General features: G+C 31.7%; 2 protein-coding genes across 6 annotated transcripts; one reads left to right on the forward strand and one right to left on the reverse strand.

The window, feature by feature from the left end:
• The first annotated feature begins 15,271 nt into the window (after nucleotides 1-15,271).
• Nucleotides 15,272-16,183, forward strand: LOC100264983 (uncharacterized). Its single transcript, XM_002265263.5, has one exon. It carries the CDS (start codon nucleotides 15,378-15,380, stop codon nucleotides 15,984-15,986), a length of 609 nt encoding a protein of 202 aa, XP_002265299.1. The 5' UTR covers nucleotides 15,272-15,377; the 3' UTR covers nucleotides 15,987-16,183.
• A 966-nt stretch (nucleotides 16,184-17,149) lies between these two features.
• Nucleotides 17,150-20,227, reverse strand: LOC100242701 (vacuolar amino acid transporter 1-like). Of its 5 annotated transcripts, none has more exons than XM_059735427.1 (5): nucleotides 20,140-20,227; nucleotides 18,983-19,290; nucleotides 18,701-18,860; nucleotides 17,985-18,595; nucleotides 17,150-17,695 (listed from the first exon to the last, which is right to left on the reverse strand). In XM_059735427.1, exons 3-5 carry the CDS (start codon nucleotides 18,792-18,794, stop codon nucleotides 17,186-17,188), a joined length of 1,215 nt encoding a protein of 404 aa, XP_059591410.1. In that variant the 5' UTR covers nucleotides 18,795-18,860; nucleotides 18,983-19,290; nucleotides 20,140-20,227; the 3' UTR covers nucleotides 17,150-17,185. The 5 variants fall into 5 exon arrangements, with proteins under 5 accessions (XP_059591410.1, XP_059591407.1, XP_059591408.1 ...); XM_059735424.1 differs by lacking the exon at nucleotides 20,140-20,227 and adding an exon at nucleotides 19,657-19,940; XM_059735425.1 differs by lacking the exon at nucleotides 20,140-20,227 and having other exon boundaries at nucleotides 18,701-18,872; nucleotides 18,983-19,569.
• Nucleotides 20,228-20,439: the final 212 nt, after the last annotated feature.

The raw sequence follows: 20,439 nt of genomic DNA on the forward strand, positions 1-20,439 counted from the left end.
ATATATATATATATATATATATATATATAATATCTTTTCATTGCCAACCAAAATATGATATGAGATATATTATCTAATGTCTTATCCTATTTCATACTATATTTAATCAATCAAAAATAATTTGAGCGGTTATGGAGTTAATGACTTTTTTCAATATCATATGTCAAAAATTAAATATAATTTGTAACAAGTTTCTAATCTCAATCAAGTGGTCTTAAATATATTAGTATTATGGTATAGAAGTTACAATCAACTACACCTGTTTCATGAGTAATGAGATTGATGCGAGACTCATAGCCTTAGAGGATACATGTTTCATGAGTAGAGAGATTGATGTGGGAATCGTAACTTTTGAAGAAATAAAATTATGAAGATTAATGTTGTTTCCAAATAGTTTGGATTTTCTCTTGTTGTGTTAAAATCCATAAGATGCATTTTATATTCTTACTTTATATTAATTAAGCTATTTTTTTAAAAAAAATTGTGAATATTAAAGTCAATATCAAGTATCTCGTATCTTCTACCTTTTAAAATCATATTATATTTGCTTCAATTTCACAATATAAGTTCACATACCAACTTAATTATATCATGTTTATTTAAATTATATTATATGTGTGTGTGGATGCGATAATACATTTTTCTATTTAGTCATAAAATGACCTAAACTTGTATCATATCACATTTTTCTATTATCCTTTTAAGGGGATCCAAGTAGAAAGTTAAGGTGGGTTAAACTTTATTTTATTAAAAAAATGGACTTTTAAAATACATTAGGGATGATAATAAGATGAATTTGAAATAGACTATAATTTCCTTCATCTTTCCCTCGTTGAGAATTCAAATATCTTAATTCTTAATTTCTAACTTTTGAAGCTAGGGCTTCATGGGAGTGGTGGGGATATAAGATGATTTCTTTGACTCTTGCATTGTCTATTTAAAAAAAAAAAAATTAATTCAGGAGCTGTCCAAAATGAACATGTATAAAAGTTATAATTATCAACCATAATGGAATACATAAAAACATTTGTTTCTTGAGAAAATCAAAAAGGAAAAAAATCTAAAAAAAAAATAAAATAAAATGTCAGGCCTATTAATTTAAGAGAGATATGTTCTCAAGAGTCGAACAAGGTTAAAGTAGTCTCATTTTTCCTTATAAAAAAAATAATAAAATGCTTATAAATCTAATGAATTGTGTTTATAAGAAAACTTAAACAAAGCTTGAATATTTACCAAAAATTATGTTTATGTTTGGTTTATGAAAATTTAGGGGAAAATGTATGGAAAAGAAAATAAGAAGGAAAAATATAATGAAAGAAAAAGTGAAAAAAATAAATTTAAAGTCAATAAATTATTTTTACGTGTTATTTCAAACTTACTTTACTTATTTTGACTATTCTATATAAAAATTAAATAATTTAAAAATGTATTTTTTGAAACAAAAACTCAAAAAAGAACCTCAAGCCCAAAACGTATTTTCTAAAGAATGAAAACAATTACCAACTCCTCCACTCCTAAGATAACAATAAGCAATAAATGAAATGTTGGATAAGAAGAACAATAATCAAGAGTGAAGGATGTTATAAGATGAAACACCTAAAATGGTCAATGTTGGAGATCGCATTAGAATGGCGAATAGAAATTAGAGAGAAAATGGTTAAAAAAACTGATATTCTCAATTATATTGATCAATTCTTCCTAATTACAATTTTTTTTTTCAATTTATAGTAAATTCATTTCTTAATTAAATGTCAGAAATTTTAGGCAATTTGATCTATTTCTAAGTCAAGAATTATTATAATTTTTTAAAAACAAATTTTGTTTTATTTCAATTTTACCAATAATCTCTCAATTCCTTGAAGAAGTGTTTACTTAGTGATGAACATTTTCTAGACAAATAAAAAGACATTAAAATTTTCATGCCATGAATTTTGGATGCAAAATTTACAATTTCGTAAAACAATGTGAAATTTGAAATTGACAACAATATTTAAGATATCATTGGGAAAAATAATTTTTGTAGAAGAAATTTTAGTTCATCAATGGATATTTGTCGTAAAAGACGTCTAGTTCTTGGTATATAATTTGTTTGACAAGTTTTTCATCAAATACAATCACTTCAAACTATTTTAAAGGTTTTCGGTTATTATTTTATTAAGTTTACATTATATATTACTTCATTAGAGTGATTATATATCTAATTGCAAATTATTTTCCTCTATTTTTTTTTTATTACATAAGAGTATTTCAACATGGTAAGAAACATCTTATATAACAAAATATATAAAAATATAAAAGCTCTCTTCTAAGAATTATTCCAAATAGAAAATACTTTATTTATAAGAATAGTAAAAGTCCTTTACAAGAATTATCTTAAATAGAAAAATATCAAACACTTAGAAACTAATCCAAAGGGAATAACACACTTCTCAACAAAAGTTATTGTGCTTGGGGCCGGGCTCGGGAGGACTCCATAACCCGAGTGGACACCAACGAGAATGATCACTACCCAATCCAAATTGAAGACATCCTTCATATTTTGCACCTTATAGATGCAATGGAATTCTTTCACATCAACATGATAGGAAGATTTCTCATGGTAAGTCACTAATCCAATAGAAAAGTTGTTAAAAACTTGTTTCTCTTACTAAAAATCTTGAATCTTGATAAGGATAGCCAGTGCCCTTGGTAACCCACCATATCCTGGGCCTTTCTTTTGAGGTTGAGAACAAAGGAGATCATCATGAGAAGTTATGAAATAAGAGTCAAGAGAGATATTTGAGAGACTGATAATCGAGTAGGAAATGACCATTGAACTCACATATATATATAGATTGAGAGAGAAAATCTTATGACATTATAGAAGGAAAGAAGGTATATATAGTAATAGACTGTCTAGTTGTGATGGAAAATGGCGAGTCATGTTCCTATGGCCTAGCATTACAAAGTGGTAGGTAAACATCCTATGATTGTTATTTGATCAAATGAACAAAGTAAATATCATGATCTTAACCATGGATCAAGTTATTAGCATTATCATATATATATGCACTTGACAACATTTAATCAAAACCATTTTTTGAGAGGATTTTCTTTCTTTTTTTTTTTTTTACCTTTTATAATTTAGGTGGAATATATGGAAGATAAGATTTTGACACCTAACAAATTTGTAATCCTTATTAATTGTTGTGATTGTATATTTGTCTTATTCATCAAGTTAGACATAATAAATGATATGGTCATCTATAATGAAAATGTTGTGTGGAATGATTGGTGCTATAGAAAGTAATTAAGTTTATGAAGTTTAAAATCGATACCAAATATTCTAGATATTTTTGTATGTGTTTTAAAGTGAATACCAAATATGTTAGATGTTTTACTTTATATGGACTTCTCTATATTTGATTTAGACCTTTTAATACTAAAGTTAATATCTAATATTCTAAATTTCTTTATCTTAAAATAATGTTATTTTTGCTTAGGAATGTAAATAAGGTGGGTCTAGTTGGGAAAGGCTTCTCATTCATGTATTTATTTGTTAATTTATTCTTTATCTTTGCCCTATTCTTGATCTTAAACTAGGTAGGGTGGAGATGGGGAATCCCTTGAGGGGCAATAATTTCCCCATCCTTGATGGAAAATCCTCATAGTTTTTGTTTTTGTTTTTTTTTTTTTTTACTTTCACAATTTTACATTAAATTTTTTTAATTTTTAAATAAAATAATTTATAAACTAATACATTTAATATTTAAACAATTAAAATAAATATTTATATTAGATATAGTATTATTTTTTAGAATTAATAATAATAATATAATCAACACAGGGATTGATGCAGGTGGGTTCAAGGTGGGAAATAGGATTCTCGTCCTCAATTTGGGTTTTTAAAATTTTCCCCTTCTCCTACTTCAACAAACCTTGATTATTACTCTGTCTCCACCTCGATGAGTTTTTTTTCATCATTCCTTTATTTGCTTCTCTCCAATTATTAGGTTAGATGTTGTGATCCTCCTAAAATTTCTAACTTGAACTAAAATAGAAATGAGGCCTTACTATTAATCAACCATTCTATTTTAGAAAAACTATTGAACTTATTTGCATATTCAATCGATTCGTATCATAGATATTATCCTAATGATAAAATTACAATTGAATTATTGAATAATTAAGGACCAAGTATGAGCATGAGCTCTTGCTTGTTTGACTATCACCAATGGAAAGTATAAGTTTGAAGAACCTTTCTTAAAGCTTTCAAGTCAATTGGATTGGCCTTACAAAATTAGTTAGAAGCAACTTAAATTATTGTAAATTTTCTTTTCATGCATACTTTATATGCTTTTCATGTATCTATTTTGATACAACTTAAGGCTATGGTGTATCATGCATTCTCAAATATTATTGTTTTAGGTTGGTGAAAAAGTTAATTTGTGTTTTTCGTCAAATGAATATCAAGACTAATGTTGAGAATGACGACCCAATTAATTTACGTTAGTGTTCTAGGCTAGCTAGATTAGGTTGACACAACTTTATTTCAATTATGCATATGTTTATTCTTGCTTACTTCCATCCATATGACTTGTTGTTCGGACCAAGTTCTACTCAAGCATGGAACCCATGTATGAAGTTCAACCAAGTAATGATAGTATTTAACTCAAAATAAAACTATTAAAAAAGTGACAAAAAATAATTGAAAGTAGGGAAGGATGTTTAAATGCCTTGCATGGGACATGTCAACATCTCCCCATGATTCAAACACCCTTCCATTAGCAATTCAAATGCTTTGAGGGGAGTTCAAACATCCCTTAGAATGGACTTCAATTAATACACTAATTTTTATCTCCATCAAAATTGTCATTTTGGTAAAATAATACTTCCCAATTTCATTCCAACCTTAAATCTTAGGATTTTTCCTATAGATACATAGATTTAAAACAGTTTTGGATTATGCTCATAATTAGCATATAGTACACCTATGCTTCAAACTCTCTCATACCTTTCAAGAACAAGTCTTGAAAGTTCTTTCAATAGAAGAATAAGACGGTGCATCGATCTATGGCCTCAACATGAGGTTGAGACAATCTATTAAGTTGTTCGAAGTACTATGTTGGGGATATGCAAGAGAATAAAACTTGATTCTAATTTTCATTTTCTACTTGCTATGTATGATGGTAAACATAATTCATCATAAATATAAGGGTAGGAATTATAGAAAAATTACATTATATCAAGGTGAGCTTGGTTACAACCCTATACCTACTAAATTTGGAATTTATCCATATTCTTAGCTGAAAAGCACACCTATTGGTGAAATGCACCAAGCTAATAAAAGGAAAGGTCTTTGGTGAAATTTTCATAATTAAGCCTACTGAATTGGAACTACTCTTAAATAAAAAATTTATGAATATTTATTTATTTACAAATTATATTTATTTTAGTATAATTAAGAATTTTGAAAAAAATAATAAAAGTTTTTTATTTTTTATTTTTTTAATGGAGTAGGTATGAAAATCCTAGCCCACTCTACCCAAATACATATTTAGAATCAAGATGGAAATGCTTTTAGGTACAAAGGATGCTATTCCGATGAAGCAGTTTCTGGATTTCAATAACTTATTTTGATAAAAAAAAAAAAAGTTTTTTTATTTTTATCATTATATATATATATATATATATATATATATTAAAAAGGAGAAAATAAAAATGTAAATTGAATTATTTTTTAATAGATTATTTGATTAACATGTATGAAATAATCTTAAATTTGTAAAAGTAACACCTTTCATATTTGAATTTAAAAAATAACTCATTTTTTTTTATAAATGTCCTTTAATATTCAAATAATTTTTTTTTTGTCCCTTTTGAATGAAAATATTACTCTTATAATATATATATATAAAATACTCGATCATATTCCTTCAAAGTTTAAAAAAAAAAAAAAAAATCTCAAACTCACCTATAACTTGTTTATTTTAATTCCAAACTAATTCCATTGAGGAGATGATTGAGCAATGTGAATATCGGAAAAGCCTCACCCTATTATCGTATGAACCATACAGTGGCAATCACTTTCCAAATCATCAATCACCAGTAAACTCCATATGTTATGACTTCAACAGAAGTGTTAATATTTCATTGAAGTACATTGATATTCCTTTTTGCTGATATATGAGGTAAGTGCATATTTATCCTTTGTAGTATGAAATTCAGTGATGGAAACCTAAGGCTTTATAATTGGGATCATACAATGAGGAAAAGAGAAAAATATGTAGTTAAAAAACAAGTTGGAATGGGAAATAAGAATGTAAATTCTAAGAAATTTTATCCAATTTAAAAGATTTCTCGTTTCTCCATGCACTATAGACATCTTTATTTACATCTCCATCTTTTGGATTAGAGACTCAATGATCTTTGCTTTCTTATGCTTTATGATGATACGAATACTTCCGGATCAATAAGAGAAATCAACAACAATATGATCGGAAACCCCATTCAAAATGATGATGTCTCCCCATGGTTTGCACCATATTATTATGAAATTCTTCCATGTCAATATGATAGGAAGATGTCTTATGGCAAATCACTGATCCAATACCAAATTTGTGTAAAAACTTGTTCACAATAATCTTATGGTAACTTGATTTGGATTGATCAAGTTAGAAGATATACCACTCATGAGACCATTGCAGGGAATCATTACCCTTGTAGGCAATAACTATAAATGAAAATTAATGTTGATACCAAATAATTTATATTTCTTTTCTAGATTAAGGTGGATATCAAATATTTTAGATTTTTTCCTTTATATTGATTAATCCATAATTGCTTTAAACTTTTCACTATTATCTTACAATAATCTTGCATTTGCTTCAATTTAATAAATTTAATTCAATATTAATTATCCTTTTTTTAGAATACAATGGAGTGATTAATTTTCACACCAATCAATTCTCATCCTAATCTTGTTCCATTAATATATATTAATTTTCATTCATATACTAATAAAAAATTTAAATGGGGCCATACCTATCTCATCATGTCCCATTTAATTTTTTAAAATTTTAGTTATATTAAAAATAAATATCTTTTATAAGTAAATAAATATTATAATTTTTATAACTTATTTTATTGAAAAATGTTTTTATTATTATTTTTTATATGTTAAAAATGAGAAATTTTAAAATATAAATTAAATTATTTTTGATGAATTAATTGATTAAAAAGAATGAAATAATCTCAAATTTATATAGAAAAATAAACTCTTCCATGTTTTAACTTAAAAAGTAATCCATTTTTAATCCATTTCAATGCTGTAATCCTAGGACTTTATTGGGATCATACAATAAGGAAATGGGAAAATATATAGTTAGAAATTATGTTGCAATGGGAAATATGAATATAAATTCTAAGAAATTTTATTCAATCTGAAAATTTTCTTCCATGTGCTGATGTGAACAAGAAAATAAAGAGCTTAACGTGATCAAATTGGGAGATTGTTACAAGAATTATGTTGAATTACGAAGAAAAGCAAATATTGAACCAAAAAAACTAGAAAAATATCCACACTCCCAAAAAATAAATAAAGTAAAAAATCATATTCTCATTTCTCCCTGACTAAGACTATACATTAAGGACTTGAAATAAATGATTCGATCTCAATTGGCGTTTGGGGGTTCTTCCATGCACTATGTATATCTTTATTTGCATCTCCATCGTTTACATCAGACTCAGTGACCTTCGATCTCTTCTACTTTATATATGATGATGGAAACACTTCAAGATTGCCAAGAGAAATCAGCAACAATATGATAAACAACCCAATTCAAAATAATGATGCATCCTTATGGTTTGCATCATTATTGTAATGAAATTCTTCCATGTCAATATGATGGGAAGATCTCTTATGGTAAATCATTGATCCAATATCAAAGTTACGTAAAAACTTGTTTCTCTTGCTAAGATCATCCTTTGTTTTGAGTTGAGAACAAAGAATATCAAAGAGAATTTTGATATCTAAGAGAGAGAAAGAGAGAGAGAGAGAGAGAAGAGAATGATAGAGAAGCAAATGGTGATTGAAGTCAAGTTTATACAGGGTGAAGAAAAAGAGAAGAAGAAAGAGAAGAGAATGGTTGAGAAGCAAATGACAATTGAGTCAAGTTTATATAGGATAAAAATAAAACTTAATATATTATAGGAGGAAGGAAATTATACATGGTATTATTTTTCACTTTTAATGGGAAAATATGGTGAGTTATATTCCTATGGTATAGAACATACCAAAGTATCGGTCAATGTTGTGAATTGACAGAAAAGTAGTATTATGATCTTAATGATCGATTGGATAATTGATATTATAATACAATATTAACAACCGATCGATCGCATAATTATATTATAATATCATTACTTAGATAAGATTTATTTAGTCACAATCTAATAAAAAGGATGTTTTAATTTTTATATGCAAGTTATTTGTGTTGAGGTCATCGTATATAAATTAATTATTTTTTTTAAATCTCAATCTATTAGTTAAAATGGCATATGATTTGGATCAATCAAGTTAGAAGATATAAAACTCATGAGACCGTTGCAGGGAATCATTACCCTATATGAAAATTAAAGTTGATACTAAATAATTCATATTTGTCTTTTAGATTAAGGTGAATAGCCAAATGTTTTAGATTTTTTACTTTATATAGATTGATCCATATTTGCTTTAAACTTTTCACCATTAAAGTATTTTAAATTTCTTATTTTATCCTACAATAATCTTGCATTTATTTCAATTTCATAAATTTAGGTCAATACCAAATATTCAATTTTTTTTCTCTAGAATACAACACACTACAGGTGCAACTTAGGCAGGTTGACTCAAATCCAACCCGACATTTGGGTGGACTTGGGCAATCATTTTCAATACTTGGATTGGGCTTGGGTTAGGTTTTTTCAACCTGAACTCAATTTGGTTGGGTTCGATTTAAGGTTTGAATAACTCGAGCTTAACCCGAACCTGATTTAATGTTTTTATAATATTTATAATGTATATTATCCTATACAATAATATTCCTTTTTTTTTTTCTATTTTTAAGAAAAAAAATATCAAAATACATTATATTATATATTTTTCATTTCTTTTAGAAAACTATATAAATTTATATTTATTCTTTTGTTGCTATCTTGAAATTCTATCCTATTTACTATTTAAATTTTTATATAAACATAGTAAGTTCTTTTTAAAAAAATATTATAGATGGATTTTGCATTATGCAACTTGACCAGTTTGAATTCAACTCGATCAATCTGAATCTAACCCAATCAACCTGAGTTTAATCCGACTAACATGAGTCTAACTTAAAAAACCCGAACTAAACCCAAACTTAGAAAAATAAGGTTGAGTTGGGCTTGAGTTGAGTACCTCAAGTTAGAATTCAGATTGGGTTGAACTCGAGTTTATTATTTTTTAATCAAGTTGGGCTCGGGTTACTCATCAACCCACCCAAGTTGCAACCCTACAACACACAATGCGTGTGTATGTGTGTGTGGAGCTCACGCACACAAGTTAAAAGATGACAAAAATTTTCTTCAACTCATACAACTTTTAAAATAAATAGTCATTTACAAATTATAATGAAAGAGAAGGACATATTAAGGATAACATTAGAAAAATTGGAATTAAGGGCAAATTAATTAAAGATAGGTGGTGATCATCCACATTTTCCAATGTATTTATATAGTTTTTTTTCTTTTTAAATTTAGTCATGAAGGGAAATATGTAAAATCACAAGAAAATTTGCCTAATTTGAAAATTTGCTTCAATGTAATTATATGATGAAAAGAAATTAATATGATCACTGTAGCCATGATTAGCAACCTTGTTGAATTAGTCTGATATGAATTTTCCATATCGCCCAACAAAAATCTTCTGATATGATATATGGGAGCTAAAATCCAAATTTAGACTGAAAGTTTATTAAAAAAAATCAAGAAAATATTCAAATATTCAAGACAAAATATCATATTCTCATTCATTCCATCACTACACTTAACATCAAAGACTTTGTAACTTATAGGATAGTCTTCATGTAAGGCTCTTCCATGTGATGTCTCCATCTCCATTTACATATTCTGGATAGTAACTACAACAACTTGTTATAGTTCACATTAATGCTAATATGTCCAAAATCATTTTCTCATTCAAATTCAGCTCATTTGATACTTGTCTTCATTGAAAGGATTAGACTTGGGAATATTCAAATCTAGATAAGCACTTCCATATGGCTACTATTCTTTAGATCCTGAAAAGTTTTTGATATCTATGTGTGGACCTGTGTTTTTCACGTGCGTTCCCACTCGACAGCGTGACTTGTTTTTTTATTTATTTGGTGAAAAATATGATTTTTAGAAAAAATTGGAGTCGTCACTTATTTTTGTTTTATTTTTAAGGGAAAACAAAATAAGAAAGAAAACCCTAAGTATGACTCCTTATTTGGAAAAGACGGTCTGTGAAAAACCAAAGTCGAGTCCGGGGGTCAGGTTACTTATTGGGAATGTATGGTAAAAAGTCCGTAGCACCCTTCTAAGTTCCTAAAAACGGGCCTCTACTAAATAAGGTGAGACAAGCATGACAATTAACTAGGAGAATGAATATCAAAATGATCATAGATTAAAAGCAAGTCATAATAATGAATAAATAAACAAAGTGAGAGTGAGAGCGTATCTTGGCAGCAGGTAATAAAACGTTGTGCTACTCCCTTCCTACAACTCTCTCTCTCTCTCACCCATTCCTTATGACATCCCCCTGGACTCCTCTCCTCTTCCTAGACTTCTTGTAAAACCTGAATCTCCCAGCCAAAAAAAAACTCCCTCTTCTGTTGAAAACTTTTATCCCTAAAAAACTTCCCCACTTTGTTTTTCTTTTTCTCCAAGCTTCCACCAGATCCCATTGCTCACCCTTCAATAAAGATGTTACCACCCTCAACCACCATCATGGCAAGTTGGTAGTCTTTTCCACACATCCCAACATGCGGCTCACCTAGAAGTCGTCCCCCCCACTCCAACAACATGTTGCTAGCTCCTCCCGAGTGTGAGAAAAAAATATCCCATGAAATGCTACTAGTGAAAGCAAAAAACGAATAGTCCTTTGTCTAGAAAAGGGGTCTACAAATATGTCCATCTTCAATAGAGTTCACGAGTGTAAAGAATGTGAACACTAGAGTGAAAAAAAAGTGTGAATAGTGAGTGGAATGAAGTGAATTCTACCAAAGAAAAAGAAAGACCTCTAAAGGTATACAAGTAGAATACAAACTCGCTTAAACTAACAAAGGAACAAAAAGGGCTCTAAAATCCTAAGATAAGGGTAGCTCTCAAAATACCTCTAAAGTTGCGCTATGGATCCAAAATCCCTCTAAGATGTCTCCAAAAGTGACTCGGAAATCAATGTCAAAGTTAAGTAGCATCCAAACCACCTAGAATCATAGGGACGAACATATATAGAAGGAAAACTACACATGCACCATACAAGAGCGTGAAGTGAGGGGCACCAATGATACAATCAAAACATAAGCTATAAGCTCAAAGAGTTATATCACACACAATAGAGGAGGACAAACTCTGGAACATCACGACTCCAACCGCCTGAAATATGGCTTTGAATGCCTAAGTTGGAGAAGTGGCTCCGAACGGAAGGAAATGACCAAAACCAGAGGGTTGGAGGTAAGGGGATAGATGTGCAATCCACACGGACAAGCAACATACAATCACACAGAAAAAGAGCAGTCATGCAACAAGCAGTCAAGCAAAGCGCAAGTATATCATCCATGTCCACACACAAGCCAAATGAGAACATGAGAATCAAGATGAATGCAACAAGGATGACATGCTCAAAGATGATCAAGATAATATACAAGTAGGAAAATCAACACTAAGATAAACAAGATATACAGTAATGTGAACATACATGCCAAAGTGAGCAGGATAATCATGGTTAGAGCAAAATCAATATGCTAAGACAAGCCAGCGGATCAATCAATATTATCATCATGTCAATGTCGCAAATGGATATAGCAATCAAGTACAGAAAAATGCCACATCAAAATCCTTAATGTGCTATGATCACTTAAGCATAGAGAAGCACAAAGGAAAGGTATCCATCAACCGACTAATCAAACACCACATTTGCCTCAACTTAAGTTCAAGCTTGACCCTTCAAATCCCCAACGGAGTCGCCATTTTGTGGACCCGGGTTTTTCACGTGCGTTCCCACTCAACAGCGTGACTAACTTTTTTATTTATTTGGTGAAAAATATGATTTTTAGAAAAGACTTGGAGTTGCCACTTATTTTTATTTTATTTTTAAAGGAAAACAAAATAAGAAAGAAAACCCTAAATGTGACTCCTTATTTGAAAAAGACGGTCTGTAAAAAACCAAAGTCGAGTTTAGGGGTCAAGTTACTTATTGGGAAGGTATGGTAAAAAGACCGTAGCACCCTTCTAAGTTCCTAAAAATGGGTCTCTACTAAATAAGGTGAGGCAAGCATGACAATTAACTAGGAGATCAACGGATACCAAAATGGTCATAGATCAAAAGCAAGTCATGATAATAAGTAAATAAACAAAGTAAGAGTGAGAGCGTACCTTGGTAGCAGGTAATAAAGCATTGTGCTACTCCCTTCCTACAGCTCTCTCTCTCTCACCCATTCCTCATGACATCCCATTGGACTCCTTGTAAAACCTGAAACCTCTATCCCTCCAAAACTCTTCCACTTTGTTTTTCTTCTTCTCCAAGCTTCCACCAACTCCCACTGCTTACCCTTCAGCAAAGATTTCACCACCCTCAACCACCACCATGGCAAGTTGGTAGTCCTTGCCACACATCCCAACATGCAGCTCACCTAGAAGTCGTCCCCCCCCCCCCCACCCACTCCAACAACATGCTGTCAACTTCTCTCGGGTGTGAGAAAAAAATATCCCATGAAATGCTACTAGTGAAAGCAAAAATAAAAATAAAAAAACAAATAGTCCTTGGTCTGTAAAAGGGGTCTACACTATGCCATCATGAGAAAACAACAACATGAATAAAAGGAAAATTCAAATTGAAAATGTTGTTGAAGTGGGAATGTGTTCTTCCTTTGATGGGAAGACTTGTGGTGGTAAATCACTGGTCCAATATTAAAGGTGTGTAGAAGCTTGTTTCTCTTGTTAATGAGGGTAGCCACTAGAGAAAAGTGATCAAGAACCCAAGAGAGTGAATAAAAAGGAAATGGTGATTGAATTCTAAGTACATATGGGAAAAATTAATTCTTACATTACTTAAGAATGAAAGAAATTATATTTGATATTGGATAATCTAGTTAATTTAGATCAAATATTCATGTCCATCTTGAATCAAGTCAGCATATGCTAATTATGTCGTATAAACAACTATTCATGTTCCATAATCTCATTGGGGATTAGTGGAATGTAAAAATAAATAAAAACTCAAATTTATTTCTTTATTAGTAAATAATTTTAAATTATTTTCAGATTCAAATATATATATATATATATATATATTTACGATAATAGAATATAAATGGGTAAGAGTACCATATCAACATGCTATGAGATATAATAAGAGTACTAAACATTTTTTCTTCCTAATTTTAGTAGAAAAAAAAACTTGATTAGTCATGTATTGCATTGTAGAGACTTCAATTAACATTGCGAAGCTGATGAGAAACGGTAATGAAAAATGATGATCATAATCATTGATCAAGATATTTTGTTGTCATATTAGCACTTAGATAATATCTAATCACAAATTGAATTAAAAGATTAAATATAGGGTACCTCTAAGAAATTTTTTATCCTAAATTAATTTGTTAGAAGTTAATATTAGTCCAAAAGATCAAGTTAGATACAACCAACAATACAACTTGTGGGTAATGAGAATTTTTTTGTTTTTGTCTTTTATAAACCAATAGAACCTTCCATAACGGAGCTCTTTGGACTCTTTATGGGAATCCTAACCTCAAAGTGAATATAGGAATTGAACCCGCAACCATACACCCCTATTACACATCCCAACATGCAGCCTAACCAATAGGCACCCCAAACAATGAGCACTCTAACAAACTCTTATAAGTAATAAGACTATTGCATGGATTAAGGTACCTTGACAAGCTCTTACGATTATTGAGGCTATTGTATGGATTCATATCACCCTACTAATAACAATTTTATAATTACCATTATGAAGCAAATGAGAAAAAGGTGAAAAATGATGATAGTAACCATCAATAGGAAATTGTTGTTGTCATATTAGCAACATCTAATCACAAATTGGATTAAAAGATCAAGCATAGAGCACCTTGAAACAAAATATTTTTTATCATAACAAATTGATCATATCTATATAATAGTCTAAAAGATTAAGTTAGATACAATAAGTTTATTGTAGATTGATTTCTCGAGATCTTTTTATTTATTTATTGTTATTTTATATATTAGAGCAAAGAGAACTTTACTGTTAACATTTATGTCCAAATATTTATATTTCATTAGCACAAAATGTATGTCTGTATCTCAAATTAAGATGTGTTTGGTTGTATTTTTTTTTTTTATGATTTTAAAATTTTAATTTTAAAAGTAATTCCGAAACTCATCTTTTAAAACTTATTTACAACATTTAACAATCAAAATTAAAAAATAAAATTATCAAAATTAATGTTTTCATTTCCAAATATTATAAACTTATTTTAAACTGAAAATTTATTATCAATGAGTAACTCACATCTTATTTTTCTTTTTATTGAACAAAAAATACTAGTATGTAAAAATAAAAAATAAGAATAATAATTTTAAAAAATTGAAAATGGTAAGAAAAATAATTGAACAATTAAACATATTTGATATTTATAAGAATTAAATCGGAAAACCCCTAAACTTTCTTCTTCTTTTTTTAATTAAGAAAATTAGCAATGTATTTAAATTTAATTTTTTTTATTTTTTATTTTTTAATCTACATTTTAGATTCAGGTGCAAATTAGTGCATCTTAATCAGAATTTGGGCTTGGGTTACGGGCTCGGCAACCCGAATCCGTATGTCCGTGACCCAACCAACGGTTGAGTGCATCTTACCGTATTCAACGGTGGATATCAAGTGTTTTTCATTTGTTCATAAACGAGATGACCGTTGGAGCTTACCAGCGTATCTATCTTCATATGAGAGGAACCCTTTCGTCATTTCACACGTTCAATTTGAAACCTCTAGCCGTTGAAGCTGAATATTTTCGAATCGTACAAATTCGACCGTTGCACAAGTCAAAAGCCCCATATCTCCAACCTTCCAAAAGACCCCTCTCTCCCTCCTCCTCGCTATCTCTCTCTTTCTCGGCAAATCGATGGCTGATCAGAGTACAAACCCACTAATCATGGACGCCAAATCCGTGCACCCACTTCACCAGATCGCAGAAACGCCAACCCACAGGCTCCTCCTGAAGCAGTGGCTCAAAGAAGAAGAGCTCATCCTCAACCGCATCTCCCTCAAGGAGACCCAAATCGATGGAGTTCGAAGAGAGATCACACAACTCTACTGCTTCTTCTTCATCTTCCACTCCACTCTCCTCATCCTCCTCTTCAACAATTCATCCTCAAACCCAAATGGTAGTGCTTGCCACAGGTCCTGGATCCCATCTCTCTGCTCTCTTCTCTGCTCTCTAGGCCTCATTTGGGCTGTTCGGTACAAGACTGATGTCGAAAGCCACATGGAGAAGCTACTGGAGAGGGAGAAAGAGGATGGGAAGCTACTGGGGAAGTGTGTCGAGGAGTTGAAGAAAAAGGGGGTCGAATTCGATCTGTTAAAGGAGGTGGACGCGCTCCGGAGGGCTAAGAGCTTGCGGGTGGAGGCGAAGGCAGTGCGCAAATGGTCGGCGAGGGACTTTGTGACCTTTTTCTTCTTCACTGTGTCTTGCCTGGTTCTGGGTCTTGTAAGGGTGATTTTATGTAATTAGGGTTTTTTTTTTCTTCCCTTCATCATCAGAATACTTTTTGTTTTGGGGTTGGCAGAAGATTCTTTGTTTCTACCATTAAATTGCAGGAAAATTGGTGTTTGGGTGGGGAAGAAAATGCAGAATATACTGTTCTGCTTTTGTAATTTGGGGAACCCATATGGAGAATCACGGAATAAAATTGGATTTTTAATTTACTATTTCTAGTCCCCTAAATTTTGTCTGAATTTGTGTTTTATTAGCTAGAAAATTTGGATATTCGGAGCATTTCAGTTTGATCTGTAAACGCCATAGTATTAGATTTCTAATATTTCTTCTTATTGGGCTATTTAGGAATATTTTGTGTGATTAGCATTTTTCTTCCTCTTCAAAATTTGAATAATTTTTGTTTTTGGGTGTAGGAAATGTGTTTGGATGGGAAGAAAATCCAGACTGTTCTGTTCTGCTTATGTAATTTGTGGAATATACATCCAGAATCACCAAATAAATCTGGGATACTTGTTAGTTCTTTGAGTTTTTGTTTGATTTTATGTTTTGTTCGCGAAGAATTTGGGATATCTTGAGCCAACTGAATCTAGCTCTGAAATGGAGCACCTGTGGGATGGATAATTGTAATCCAACAGCTCCATTGTATTTTATTGGCCGGACATGGTATAATGCAGAAGTGGTATAAGGCAGAGCATTCTGTTATAGAAGTGGAACCCCCCCCCCCCCCCCCCACCCATCTAGAGAATTCTGTTCTGCCCAGGAAATTTGGTGTTTGGATTGCAAGAAAATGCAGAACATTCTATTCTGCTTCTGTAGCTCATAGAATTCTAAAACAAATTTGGATTTTGAGATGTATGTTGTCTCATTTTTCTTTTCTTTCGTACGTGATCAGCCCTGTTTTATGGGGTGGAAGTTTTCCTGCCAATATATTAGTGCAAGAATGTAAAAGAAAGGAGTTTTTTTATTCATATTTTTGTTATTGTTTCTTTCTGACCAAAACATAGCTTACTTAATAAGTGACTACCATAAAATGCCTTTAGTGAGGTCAATTCAGTAATCAATCACCAGGCTATTTGAACTTGGGTCATATCATGCATAAGAACTCTAGTTTAGTGGCTACAGTCTGAATCAAAGCTACAAACACTAAGTTCAAAACTTCAAAGTTATGACTTCTCCTTCTCAAGACAAAAGCTGTACTCTCTCCCTCTCAAGCATTATGTTAGAAGTTCAAAAATAGATGAATAAGTCCCCAAAACCCCAGCCAAAATTCCAAATACAATTATCCCAACAATGCCCATCTGCTCACAGTTCCAATTCCAATTGAGATCAGAAATCTTCAAGTAGCACAAGCATGGGAGCAGAAAAGAAGCCGAAACAACAAAAACTGACCCAACAATGGCCATCAAGGACTCGTAATATGGGAAGACACAGGCCACAATAACAGTACTGATCAGCAATGCTACTCTTATGAGCAATCTCACCGGTTTCTGATTCTTGTACTTTTCTGATAGTCCACCTTCAATGGCAGTTGCAATTGGGGCTACCAACAAGGAATATCTAGTAACTGGAATAAGTAAAGTTGTATATATTGCAACTCTTCCACTAACTTTGGTTGGTAGATTCAAAGTAATTTCTGATTCAATACCATCTCCATACATAAGATAGCCCAATATCGCTATTGTCATGTAGTTGAGAGTTGCCAGAATAAAACTAAACACCAAGACCTGCAGATCAATAAACACAAAAGACCAACAGTTTTAGATGTCTATTCTTAAGACCTTGCTGTATAAGTTGACTGTAAACCAAGAAAAAGCAGGCAGCAACTGCCTCTATGTATCAGTTTCAGGCTTTCGGCAATGTCAATTGCAAATAATATTTTTAAGCAGTTTATATAACTGTTTCTATGGAGATTACTACACAGACTAAATAAGAAAAACGATCTCTAGGCAACCATGGAGAAATAGTTTTTTCATAAGGTGTTCAAGTAAAATGAATGATGTTGTAAGTTTCTACCTTACTGAACTGGCAGGAATCTCGCATAGACATGTATATTGAAGGGATGACTGGGTGTCCACCAAATGAAACAATATATAAGCCAACTGCTGTAGGAAGAGTATCGAGATTTAACAGAACACTTCCTTTTGCATGAAAACCAACACCGTCGAATGCACCAACACAAAAGATGGAGACGACAATGACAAGGCAAGAGAATACTCCAGTGGCCGAGATATAGGAGAGCATACTCAAGTCAGTTAACAACATTAATGCTGAAAATAGTAGTCCTGTGATTATAACGAATGACTGTTTTCCATCTAGTGTCAATTCCCCAAGTTTGATCATGAACTCTGGAAAAAGCTTTTGTAAGTTGTCACCTTCTAATATCAAAAACCCTGTTGCAATAAGGTACATCTCTGCATTCATCATAAACATGACTATCATTCTTCCTTTCATACCAAATGCACGCTCTGCAATATCATAATAACTTAAAATAGATGGATCAACTTCCATACAACGCACTAGTAAAAGCCCGGTGTAAAAGGTCATAGCTGCAATTGAGAAGAAGAGCACCAAACTCAACCAACCTCCACTTGAGAGGGCATAAGGGATTGTTAGAAAACCAATTCCTGTGAATGTCAAAACAGGCAACAAAAACCCTTATCTATTACTTATGAAGGAAGAGAAGAAACAGGAAAAAATGGAGAAAGAAGTGACCATGTTCTTAAGCTTACCCAGGAATGCATTTGTGCCATTAAAACTAGCTTTCATGAAACTTGATGAGCCAGGAGTTCGAATCAGAGGGATCCTTAGCTCGTTATTCGCCATTGTCTTCTTTTGATTTAATATTGCATTTAATCAACAGATTCCCTTCTCCACTTCTATGAACTGTCTCTGCATGGATAACTAAATATATGGATGCATGGACAAGAAATTAGGACAGAAGTGGAAAATATGAATGAATGATCAGAAGCACGTCATAAAATAGAAGCAACGGGATTGTCTTTACTTCTTACCTTGAAAGAAGCCGGATAGACATTTATCTTTTCTCTAAATTGCTATGAAAATTGACCTGGTGCTGCACCTGGTGAACATTTCGATTATCTGCACCTCTTTTTCCCACAAGCTTTCCCGAACTAAACATAGCTTAAGACAACATACAACCATTTTCCTCAGCACTCCTTTATTTCCTTGAGCACTTGTTGACTTAAGTCAATAGGATCCTTAGCACATTCTTTGCCACTATTCCATAGTTGATTTAGTAGCACACTTAACCGTATCGTTTGTATCTTCATGTCTAACTACATCGTTTGTATCCTCATGTCTACTTGATGGATACCATACACATGCATGGACAAGAGAGAGAGACATAAGCAGAAAATACAAATGAATGGGAAGCCCAGGAAGTTGTTGTCTGTACCATATAAAAGGAAAAACAGAAGGAAGGAGATGTGGTTGGGTAAATTCTATATTTGAATTAGTAGCACACTTAACTATATAGTTTGTATCTTCGTGTCTACTTGATGGATACTTAATTTACACATGCATGTACAAGAGAGAGATAAGCGGAAAATACAAATGAATGGGAAGCACAAGAAGTGTCATATGCACCGTATAAATGGAAAAGAAATATATAAAAAGAGAGGGGAGTGGGTGGAGCTGGGGCTGGGGGATTTGCTTGATTTCTTACCTATGAAGAAACTGGCATCTTTCCCTAGATTGCTGTGAGATCAGACATTACTTACCTGCGAAGCATGTGAATCCAAAAGATTTTGAGGAAAAATGACAGTGGGGTTCTTCTAAAGTGACTTTTCACATTATTTGGAGTTCAATATAGAGAATGGAGACACACCGAGATTCAACATCATAAATATACGTACCTGTACCTAGCTTTTGACAGTGGAATACAAGAATCAAAATACATGGCTGATGAGAACCTAAGGAGCTGTAGAGTCTGTAACTAGGGTGGCAGTCCAGTAGCTAGTCTTACAAATTGAAGCAAAAGACTACTGAAGCTTATTGCCTATAAAGATGAGAAGACAACCTCTACATCATTGTAAGTATTGAAGCATCAGCAGCAGAAGAAGATCGATATACACTTATACTGAAGCTTTCGAGGCATGGAGAAACAAAAATAACATAAAAAAACAATTAAATATAGCTTATCATCTACCTTTCAACCTTTTCAACTGCTTTCCAAATGTCATCGACGATTCTTAATCACTTGAAGTAGTGAATTATAGACAAACAATGGGTGGATGATTCTTACAAAAATCAATATTTTGAAACACCTAATTAATTTTTGTAAGAAAAAGGTAGGAGGTCTTCATGTGGATAAATTAAATCAACGTACCAAAGGCTGTGATTCTCCTGAAATTAAGACGAATGAAGTTCAAGCGCCCTGACATTTATAAATTCATCTAACCTTGCATTTAAGTATTGTACTTCAAGGGTACCGACAAGGGCTCGGTTT

This window comes from Vitis vinifera, chromosome 19 (genome assembly GCF_030704535.1).
Source record: "Vitis vinifera cultivar Pinot Noir 40024 chromosome 19, ASM3070453v1".
Taxonomy (NCBI): Eukaryota; Viridiplantae; Streptophyta; class Magnoliopsida; order Vitales; family Vitaceae; genus Vitis; species Vitis vinifera.